This window comes from Solanum verrucosum, unplaced genomic scaffold (assembly GCF_900185275.1).
Source record: "Solanum verrucosum unplaced genomic scaffold, falcon-dt-bn FXZP01000307.1, whole genome shotgun sequence".
NCBI classification, from domain to species: Eukaryota; Viridiplantae; Streptophyta; class Magnoliopsida; order Solanales; family Solanaceae; genus Solanum; species Solanum verrucosum.
The window spans coordinates 580,315-592,333 of NW_026020264.1; the positions used below are offsets into that span (position 1 = coordinate 580,315).

A 12,019-nucleotide genomic window follows, 5' to 3' on the forward strand; every position below is an offset into this window, starting at 1 on the left:
TTCAGCCTAAACTGGTGTAATGTTCAGTTGATCTTGACTCTACAAATAGACAAAAAAAAATTTGAGCTCCCCAGAGCAAGATTATTTGCTCCAATGGCTGAAAAATTGTTTTTTTTTACCACTTTTCTGCATTATTTGAAGAGTTCAAGTATGTGCATTGACATAGTAGGTTTGACTTACAGCATGCACCTCTTCATCGCAAACTTGATATAGTAACATGAAAAATGGAGTAACAACATGCTATAATTGGTTGAATTGAAGTAAATTTGTACAAGTATTACCCTCACAGTGTCACGAAGAGAGAGAATTTATTGTTCCCAAACATCCGAAGGGAAAGAAATGGATACGAAAACCATAAATCTCTGAAAGGAGTACGTTGTTACAGATTAGCATAATCAATGAACATCCACACGACAAACATCATACATACAACAGGAAGTTGTTAATGGGAAGAGACGCAGGAATTCACAAGCCATGCTGGCAGATTTGCCATTTACCACTCGAAGGAACCTTTAATATCATCCAAGCTCTCCCCAAGGGAGTGCCTGCCAAAAGAGAAGGAATAAGTAGAAACTAGAGATTCAGATTGCATCCCAAAGGGTAAACAAAGGTGAAAGGAGCTCATTTGATTTGCTTTGAAGTTAATTCAATGAGAAAGGTTGCAGAAAGTAAGACTCGCGTGAATACTATTTGCCATTCTGTGTATAAAAACATTATCCGGTATCAGACATCATATGTTCTAGTTTTTATTTCAACAGAATATAAACAAGAGGAGGGGTAGACAGTAGAAGAAAAAAGGTTTAAAGAAAATTATTTTCAGCGACAAGTTTCATCTGCTTCACTGCTTGTTACCAGTTCAGACACGAGTTGGCACTCTGTAAAAGCGCCTGGTATTAGTACCATCCGCACAAACTTTAAGCCTTCCAACTGACAGTACTTTGAGAGAGAAATGTCAACCAGGCCTATTAAGACTGTTGTAGGCTTGTAGCTTGTAATTAGGTGGGAAGTATATATCAAGGTGTAGTGAACTGATTGCAATATTTTGAAAGGGATGTAAAGATTTGGCAAGTTTGGAAGCTATGCATTAATTTAACTAGGATATGAGATCAACTTCACATAAAAGACTTATTGATCATAGCATCAACATTTTATAGAATGCACTTCATTTGTTTCTTTTTTGTTTATTTTCTTTTTCGTTTTCTTATTCTACTATTAGGCAAGACCAGAAAACCATACTTCGCAAAAAGTGCAAGTAGCATACTTCGCACATATACAGGCTAGAGGATAAAATGAGAGAAGTTTTGAGATGGTTAGGTCGTGCTACGCAGATCTTAGATACTCCAGTCCATATTTATGAAACCATAGTAATTGCAGATGTTAAATAGGGACAAGGTACTTTCTAAAAAGAAAATAGGGACAAGGTAAACCTAAAATCACAAGAAAACAATATTGTAGTGATACAAATGCAATCTCTTGGAAGTTGGAATCCATGCAGATTTAACAGAAAGTAGAGCACAATGGAAAAATAATCTATATAGGCGATATTGACTAGTAGGGATTAATTGATCAAGACTATCATGTTGTACGCTTACGTTAGGTCCAATGCTCAGCTAGGAGTTTGAGATTTGCACACAAATACAAGATACAGAGAACTTCAAAACTTAAATTAGTAAATATTTGACTGAGACAGATCTAAATGGAGCGACATGGATAGTGAGGATTCATATAACCGGCCCCAACTAGTTTAGAATTGAGGCGTTAATAGTTGTTCTGGTTCTCACTCTGAAATTCATGATTTTTCAAGCTGTCACCACAGAATGTGATAGTACTTCTAGGATCAATAACAGGAGACCCCCTCCTCACCCACTTTTCCCTGAAGATAAACTTGATGAACTAAAGTAATCCACGTTCTGCATGGATTATCTAAAAGAACCAGAGCATTCATCAGAAAAAGAGAATCTGAATCCCATTCAACAAATTTGTAGGAATCTCTAGTGCGATTTCCTAGGTCAAAACAGTTGTTTTTTAACAAAATTATCTTCTCAAACCTGAGGAGCTCATCTTACTTTATACTTCTATATGTGTTTGTTAACAAGTTGAAGAAGATAAATGATTAACTATAACTTGGTCATGGAAATGTCTTTTCGCTGGATCAATACAACGTGCAATTCATACTACTGTTAGCCTTTGCTTCGCTGTCTAGGTTAAGTTAATGCTCTGACTATACTAATTGTAAAGCTATTGAGTATACAAATTTCAACATTCACCTTCAAATTCAAGATAAAGATTATCTTTTAAAGAATATACTAACTATAATGCTTATATGCTACAAGCCAAGCAAGCATCAGGAACATGCTTCATGAAAACACTGAAGACGACTGTCTATCATTCTCCACAAATTTGTCCTTATCCCATTTAACCCATCCTACCAATAGAAACCATTTGTAACTTAACCTACTTTTTTTTTTGAAATAGCTTTGTAACTTAACCTACTTGCCCAAAGTGACCTTTAATGCCTCTCTGAAACGTTATGTAGCAACACTAAAACAACATGAGAATAACACTATTCTCAGTTTTTTTACACCCTAGTTTACATTGGTCCACAGAAGCACATTAGAGATTCCATCAGGAAGCCCAAGTGCAAAATGGACTTTAAAAAAAGGTCAAGTAATATGATGGACCCCATACACTGCAGGACTCACTAGCAACTACGAGGCTATGGAAAACTAAAAAATATCTTGAATGTATATACCACCACTAAGGAATTTATAAATCCGAGTCTGCGCATCAGAAGCCATATTAGTTTAAGTCTTAGACAAAACCCATTGAAAGGCCTGAAGAAATGTCACACAGCTTTAAGCATTCTTACTCTGTTGGAAGATTCTGTTTAGTTCATTTTGTTACTTATATTGCTTATCATCAGAGAAAAATGAACAATATTCATACAGATGAGCTCACTAATTTCAGAATTGGTAACAGAGAATCCTTCATTAGTACAACTACCAGACCTCTCAAGCTAATCCTTCATTTTGTTGATCATAATGCACTTAGAACTGTTGGATCACACTAATTACAACCTAACACTACCAGAAATAATAACTGCAAACAAGAGTTGATCCTAATTTCCTTATGCCGGACAAAATGAAGTTGCAGCTGAACCAAATAACAGTGAACTTGGAAAAGAAAGTACGAAATAGAAATAAGCCTCATTGCCAACTCTTAACCAGTCTCATCGAACAATTTCTGCCATTTGTAGTGGCAGCAATACTGAAAAGTCAAAACTCGTGGTGACCACATAGATTTTGATATGTAAATAGAAGTCCTAGTTGTGATTATATCCTCCTCGGAAAGCATATAAAGTTACTTTTGAGTTTTGACAGCACTGCAGATTCCAATTCCATCACCAAATATGACAACCAAAAAAGGGAGATAGATGGCACAAGGTAACAACATACATAATAGGAATGAGTTTCATACGCAAAATATCAAGGAGTTCTACTTTCTCTAACAACTCATACCTCTCAGATTAAATCATCAAATTAACAAAGACAATAGCAACCGTATATTTCATACAATACAAAAGTTATAGGCTTCTTACTTGTGCATGCAGTACTTGTATTCTTGACTCCTTACGGTATCTTTTTCCCCTTCCTCCAACTAATTCAAAACACACCAATACATATACTCAGCATCATGAACATAAAGATAAACATCTCAACATGCCAGGAGAAACATTCAAATATATGTTTTTCTTACAGGATCACTTTGATAAACGCGCTCATAACAAACTGGTGACAAGCATTGTAGAGCACAATTCTCCTTGTCTACTGCTGTAGCAATGCACTTCTGACCCCATAATCCACTTTTTTTCCAAGACAAAAAAAATACACAAAAATTAGCCAAAAAGAAAAATTCCAAGCCTATTGATTTGTTTGGGTATTAAAACCCAGAACACAAAATTCATAGATCTGTGGGTTACTACTACTCTCTCAAAACAAAAATTGTAGAGAAAAAAAGGAATCTTTTACTGGGTCCATTAAAACCCAATTCGCAACATGTAATTAAACTTGAAAGTACCTCTCAATATCTGCATAACATTGGAGTTTCTTTTCTCTGATCTCTTCATCCTGTTTGTATTCGACAACAATCAGAAAAGATCAGAATAAAAGATGAAAGCAACATCAACAACAAGAAAAACATTCATAAAAAAGACTTACAGAGATTGGGCGACGAGACTTAGCAAGTACTGTTGGAGAAGAAGACAGAAAAAGTAGAGAAAAAATTACGAAAAGTACAATTTTTTGGCTATTGTGTATGGAAGCCATAGCAATGATTTGATTAATAACAGCTTGTTCCAGTTCCACTATGAGCTTAGAAATCCAAGATTGATTATTTGTTGATAAATATCAAATTGACCCACATACTCTTGAGTAATGTCATTTTATCCCTCCAAAAGAATTGGAATTTTCTGACTCAACCATGGAAGACCAAGGAGGCAACTAACGCCACCGGTCCAAATTGTTTGGTTTTTTTTATGGGTCAAGTCGGGACATTTTTATTAGTTAATTATAATGTCAATAGTATACATGACGAACAAATATAATTATTTTGACGATCAATTAAAAACATGTAACTTGCCCCGGTTGTTGTTAAACCAATAAAAGGGAATTTTACATAAATCTTATAATGTTAAGAGTTAATTACATCATATACCAATTCTTTTCAAATTACAAAAATCCCTTAAATTTGGTGAAATTCGAATACATCTCAAAATGTCCTGATACATCGTGCCCCGATTTTGGAACATCCCAATACATTGCGTCTCGGTTTCGAATACATCCCTCAACTTGTCTCGATACATCGCGTCATTTCAGATACATCACTCAATGTCCCGATACATCGTGTACATTTCAATGCATCGCGTAAAGTGATGTATCCAACCAATACATCGCATAAAGTAATGTATCCGAGAATAGAAGAGAGTAGAGATTTTTGTAATTTTTTCGAATGATAGAATTTTTTAGAGAATATGGTAAAATAAAGGGAAAATTGTATGAAATAGCAAACTATTAATTCAAATTAAATGTTATAGTCATAGTTTCTTTTATTTGTAATTCGCGGCAAACATTCCATGTTTTTTGTCAACCCATTTATATACCGAAATATACAAATGCAGGACCCATTTGTATACCGAAATATACAAATGCAAAATCCATTTGTATACCAAAATATACAAATGCAGGACCCATTTGTATATCAAAATATATAAATAGACCGAAATATACAAATGCAGGACCCATTTGTATACCGAAATATACAAATGCAAAATCCATGTGTATACCGAAATATACAAATGCAGGACCCATTTGTATACCAAAATATACAAATAGACCCAAATACATATTTTATATATATATATGTATATCGAAATATACAGATTAATAGTCATAGCAAACATAAAGTTTGTTATGAAGCGCAATTATACAAACTATAGTTATAACATACAAATATGATTTTTATGTTTGCTAAACCTAAAATTTACTCTCAAATAAATGGTGTATTTAGGTAATTTTCTCAAAATATATGTTGCAAATGGATTTGGTTGGCAAAATGGTAGCATGTAGTGAACACAAGCCCATTTATGATTATTCTATTGGGCTAGATGCTGAAAAGTACTTGGGCCGGAAGTTAAAAGGGATGAATAACCAACGTTTAAATAGTCCATTAGTCTGTTAAAGGATTTTTTTTTTATTAAAAAAAAAATCCAAGTTGAGGACAACTGTCAAAATATCTACATCATTTTTATGATGGATGAGGTATACCATGTAACAGTACTTCCTCCGTTTAAAAAAAAATGATCTCCTTTTCTTTTTAATCTGTTTCAAAAACAATGACCTCTTTATTTTTTCGGCAACATTTTACTTTCAATTTTTCACGTAACATGTTTAAGACTACAAGATTAAAGGATAATTTTGTACATTGGACATAACTTTAATTTAGGACCACAAGATTCAAAAAACTTATTTATTTTCTTAAATTTCGTGTCAAGTCAAACTAGGTCATTTTTTGTGAAACGGAAGGAATATCTTTTTAATAAAGAAAAAGTAATATTGTAGGTTCCATGTCTTTTCAACCTCTCCCTTTCTCTTCTCACTCCTTCACCCCACCTTGTATTTACCCCTCTCTTTGATATGAAGTACTTTATATTATTATTTTTTAATTTAAATATATTTCATTACATAAATTTAAAATAATACAATAACAAGATTAAAGCAAAAAAAATAAAATAGTAATATATTATAATTAGCATTTCATTATTTCTTAAAATTAATATTTATTTTCCTTACCTTTTTTATAGTTCATAATATTCGTTTGTCAAAAATGAAATAGAGATAAATATATTGATACTAATTTAAATTTGAAGTCAAATAATTACGTACTTAAAAAAGTTAAACTAAGATGCGTGCACTTAACCTCATAAAAAGTTAATTGTTTTAGTTTTAGGATAAACATAAATAGTTATTTAAATTACGTTAATCAATTCTTTTTTTTCCATTTTACTCTCTCCGTCAATTTATTCGATTATTTTTCTCTCGAAATTCAAATTATAAAATGTTTTTTTTTTCATATGCTAACATAATAAGAATTGCAACTTATAGTATTTTTGGTTGAATTGCAACTTAGTGGGAAGGATTATTTATGAACAAACATTATAAGTTGTAGTTCTTATGTTGATATAAAAAATAAAAATATATTTTAAAATATTAATTAAATTTACATTGCTTGATTTCAAGAATAAAAAGATATCATATAAATTGACGGAAGAGTATGTGTATATTTAAGTGTTTATGGAAATTTTTTGATTTTGGGTTACATTAAAATAGTACAAAAACTTATGTAAATATTTGTCAAGATTATTGATGCTCTTTCCATTATATTTCCTTGTGAATATTTGATGAATTTAAGTATATATGAAATTATTGAGAAGAGAAAAAATTAATAATTTATATCCCTTACGTTTTTCGTATTAGTTATTTATTTTTTCTTTTACGGATTCTTTAAGAAATTAATTTACTCCTTAAAAATTGTTTTTGCAATTTTACAATTTTACAATTTTTATTTATATTTTTAAGAATAATTAATTACTAGTGAAATGAAAATAAAAATAAAATTATAGATTAATTTGTTAATTGACAATTAATTTTTAATAATTATTTTTAGTAATGTAAATAATCAATACATGAAAGAAAAATAATATCAAATGTTAAAAGTACGATGAATTAGGCTAAATTTTATATTTTTTTTAAATAAAATTATTTTTAAAAAAAGGAAAAAAAAAAAGAAGAAATGTTGAAAAATTCAAGATTTGAATAAAAGAGAAAAAGCTAAGAAGGAAGAGAGAGAAATGGATTTGGCCCCTTTTTTTGAAAATGGGACCCAATAATCCACTTGGCAAATTCTAAGAAAAGTCTCATACAACTTTTGTCTGCTACATCATATATATTCCTCATCCACCATAAAAATAATTCATCCGTCTCATATTCAGTGGACAATTAATATGAGACGGAGAGAGTAATGAGCAAGGGAAGCAGGAATTAATTGAGATATGGATTACACCCATATTAACCGATACATTTCAGCTCATTATCATGTGGATTAATATGATCTCTCCGTCCACTTATCAATTCAAATTCAATTTAACTCGATCATTTAAGCAAAAGCTTGTCCATGACAAATATATTAATGTTACTGAGAGTATAATTGGTGTGGACAGAAAGTCTTCCAATTGGGTCATGTCAACTAGCGAGTCTACTTTTCTAGAACAAAATATAAATAAAACTACTGTAGTTTGTTATTAAATCATTTTAATTGCTAAAATTTTCATGTTGATGCAGTAACTTTTACTGTCTGCATTTATGTGTACAAAGACTAATTTAAGTTATTGATAAAGTTTCTAGAAAAAAATTAAAGACTGATTTTAAATCATTTCAATTATTGATAAAATTTCCAACAAAGGGATGCATTTGCAATGTGGCTTCGTTGACCTTTTTATTGTTTTACATTTATATTAATAAAATATAATAATTAATAAAAGACTAAGATAAAAAGGTTGGATGGAATTCAAAATTGATAACTTTAACAAGGTATTACTATTAATTAATAATTATAAAATGTGAGAGTGGTTAATGAAGGAGAATAAATAATTTAAATATTATGATGGAGTAGTTGATATTTGGAAAAGTTTGCCTTAAAATAGTTTCATAAAGGAATAAGGTTTTGGCTTTTCATCTACTTTTTTGTCGCATTGTCAATGTCAGTGATCTTCTTGGCATTTATTAGGTAGTATTACCTTCAACCACTTTTAATTATTAGGTTGTGTTTTTCAAAAGTAATTTTGATTAATTTTTAAAGTTAAATTAGACTTAATTAATATTTAATAAAAAATTTAGATATTCAAAAACTATACAAAAAGTAGTATAAATTTCATTTTTTTGCATATTAATATAATGAAAAAAATACATCGTACAATGTTAATCAAAGTTATGATCAATTTACTCTAAAAAAGAAAACTATGACAATTAAAAGTAGACAAAGATAATAATAAATTTTTGTTGCTTTATATTTATTTTTTATTTTTCCTAGTTTCTTAATCGGCTCGTTCTCTATGATGAACACAATTTTTTATTTTTTTCAGTTTGCATGTGTTAAAAGCATTTAGTTAAGTTTGCTTTATATATATCTGCATGTATACTTGTCAAAACGCATTAGACTAAAATATGCACAATATTTCTATATGAATGGATAGCTCGGTGCATTAAGCTTTCGTTATGTATGAAGTGTTTCAGGAAAAGAGAGGACTATAAGGGTTTAGTGTACGCAACCTTATCCTACTCTTTTTGTAAGGGTGTTGTTTTTACATTTCAAAGTCATGACTTCCTAATCACATAATAAAACTTTTATTATATATGAATAGTGTAATTTTTTATCGTACAAGATTCGGCCCAGACCTAGCTCCACCCTGATGGTGATCTAGCTTAATTAGGGACCCTTTCACTGTCTATGTGGTTAGATGTTAGCTAGGCCTCTTGTGTTAAGGAAATAATATCAGCTAGGCCCTATTATATTGGTCTAGTGATGGAAGTAAATAAACTTGGACCTCTATATAAATTTTGGATTTAATTTGATCTTTTATCTTTAAGAATTTAACTTTCATATACCGATAATATAATAATTAAAATACTATTATAAAAGATTAATTGTATGTATATATATAATTCACAAAAATTAGGATTAGTAAATTGAAAAACTTAAGGATGTGCTTAGTATGAACTATGAAGAGTGTATTTAACGCAAGTTACACTAGTGATATTGCATGTGGATTGTTTTCTTCTCGCTTCAACAGCACTCCACCCACTCTCGATTTCTTGAGTGCGCAATTTAGAAAAGATGAAAAAATAAAAAAACCCTCTTTCTTCAAAACTTGGATTCAGTCTACCGCCTTTGCTTGAACCACCCACAACCCCCTTGCTCACCCCTCTCCGCCCCCATTCTCACCTAGCCCTACGTACCCCTTGTGTACACTTCACCTTTATCTAGATATTGTCTATCTAAATTATATATAAATATTATTAAGATAATAATTTTTTATTTACTTATTAAATACTAAAAAAACAAGTAAAAAGTTACATATTTTTCATAACGGCCATAAAACACACCCTAATATATAGTAGAAATTTTTTATGTCGATTATATATCGTCAATTAAGTGGTATCGACAAAAGCAAAGGTCATGTAATAGATAAGGTTTATATATGTTGCACTTTATGCAGGTTTGTGTCATATTATTAGATCAAAATTCAAAAGACTCAAATAGATAAAAACACAACAATACTTTGAATTCCTAATTGTGATTATGTGCTTTTATAACGATGGTAGTTTGGTATATATATATATGTCATTAATTAATTCCTTAAATATTCCTAAATTTGTCTCTCTCTCTATATTAGGTGCTTTGTCTTTTCTTTTCTTTTTTAAATGTGAATGATGACATATGTTACTTTTAGGTGGTCCAATTAATAGAGTCACATCTTTTGTAAAGTAATTATCTTCAAGAGAGTACTTTTTTACAATTTTTTATATTATAATGTATAATTATATATATATCTTGGTGCAAATTAAAGCTAACTAGAGAGCTATAGGTGACAAACTTTCTGCGCATGAGGTTAAAGTTTGTTGAGTGTTTGAGTAATGCTTTACCATGAAAAGAGAACAATATGTATGTAATAATTTTTCCTCATGTGCTAAAAATTTATAACAAACTCCACCTTTTTCTTATTAAAAATATTTCGTACTGTTCTAACTACTATACTTTTTGTCTATTAATATCTTTTGAAAATAAAATGGATTCAAAATTTAAATTTTATGAGTTTAATATTTAAAATTTGTAATATTAAATTTATTATGAATTTATATTTATTATCTATTTTAATAAATTTTTACACATAAATTTGTACATTGTGTCAAAAGTATCTAGTCATCATTGCGTGGATATTAGCTTTTCTCTTAAGAAAAAAAGTGTTTGACACTTCAATGTTGACTTATCAGGATAGAAGAAGGTCTCCAAAGGTTTGATTGTTCTTCAATTCAAGTAGTACATGAATTGAATTTAAAACATCGTGGGACTGTTCGATATCTTATTTATCATTTGATATTTAAGGGAGAATTGCGATAAAATTTCTAAAACAAGAATTGAGTTTAAAACATCATGAGACACAGTTTGATTCTTTATCTACCATTTGATATTTAATGGAGAACTGGGATAAAATTCCTAAAACTTTTTCTTAGAACATGTGTTTTGATTTGATAGGTGCGGGGAACACTCAAGAGTTTCGTCTTTTTTGAATGAAATGTACCCAAAAAAGGGAGAAAAAGGACACTAAAGAAAGTTAGCTTTTTGGTATAGCTACTACATATGTTGTTAAATTTGAAACAAATTAATCTGATTAATTTATATTTACGTTATGTTTCTTATTAAAGTTTTCTCAAATTTTAAAGTTCAAATTTGAGGTCTATGATTTAACGGCAGAAATATTTTATCCATTTTCACAGCATTTCTGGGCTATTAGCTCATTTCATCACCTGAGTGGAAGTACTACCATTATTAAAAATCAAAAATTTTCCATTGCAAATCAATGAAAAATTAATATTATAGAACATAATTTTTCCACTAATTTCTCATCGGATTCGCTCATTGAAAAAATGCATGAAGAAAAACAGATTTTCAACAAAATAATTGGAAACTTTCTAGTTTTTCCAAATAAAACATTTACTGTATTATTTTTTTCTTTTTACTATTCAATCAAAATATTAGTAAAAATAACCGTGGAACATTTTCCAATAGGAAAAATAGCGACTTTTTAAATAGTGTACAACATATCCTATGTGTCCAAATTAAAAGGATACCAGGAAAGTGAGAGGTGTTTGAGGCAATTCTTCAATAGTTGTTGATTCAAAAAATAATTTGTTTTTATTTTTATAGAGTTTAAGATTTATGCAGTGAAGATAAAAAAATAAATACATGTATACAAATAATTTAAAAGATAATGGGACGTAATTATATTTAAAATAGAATTTATTGGACACAATATCTTAAAATAAAAAGGGGAAATTAGTTAAATACACATTTTTATCATATTCTCTAAAATTCTCTACCATTTGAAAAAATTACAAAAATCCCTACTCACTCATATTCTCAAATATATCACTTTATGCGATGTATCGGAACGTACGCTATGTATTGAGACATTGAGTGATGTATTCGAAACTGAGACACGATGGATCGGGATATTTGAGGGATGTATTTTAAATCGGGACGCGAACATTTTGAGATATATCCGAATTCCACCAAATTTAAGAGATTTTTGTAATTTGAAAAATAATAAGAATAGAATGTAATTAGTTCTTTAACACTATGAGATCGTATAAAATTTCTAATAAAATAAATGATAATTAAGACGAGA

General features: G+C 29.9%; 1 protein-coding gene across 1 annotated transcript; it reads right to left on the minus strand.

The window, feature by feature from the left end:
• Nucleotides 1-225: 225 nt before the first annotated feature.
• Nucleotides 226-4,356, minus strand: LOC125833619 (uncharacterized). Its single transcript, XM_049512783.1, has 5 exons — nt 4,218-4,356; nt 4,078-4,127; nt 3,757-3,862; nt 3,599-3,657; nt 226-545 (listed from the first exon to the last, which is right to left on the minus strand). The coding sequence occupies exons 1-5, from the start codon at nt 4,323-4,325 to the stop codon at nt 494-496; spliced, it is 375 nt and encodes a 124-aa protein (XP_049368740.1). The 5' UTR covers nt 4,326-4,356; the 3' UTR covers nt 226-493.
• Between the last annotated feature and the right edge of the window lie 7,663 nt (nt 4,357-12,019).

Excerpts from the sequence above, each read along its gene's own strand:
- LOC125833619 (XM_049512783.1), bottom strand. The coding sequence starts at position 4,325 with ATGGCTTCCATACACAATAGCCAAAAAATTGTACTTTTCGTAATTTTT. Across the intron at positions 3,658-3,756 it reads GCGTTTATCAAAGTGATCCT|TTGGAGGAAGGGGAAAAAGA; the intron begins GTAAGAAAAACA and ends GTTTTGAATTAG. Across the intron at positions 546-3,598 it reads TACAAGTACTGCATGCACAA|GCACTCCCTTGGGGAGAGCT; the intron begins GTAAGAAGCCTA and ends CTCTTTTGGCAG.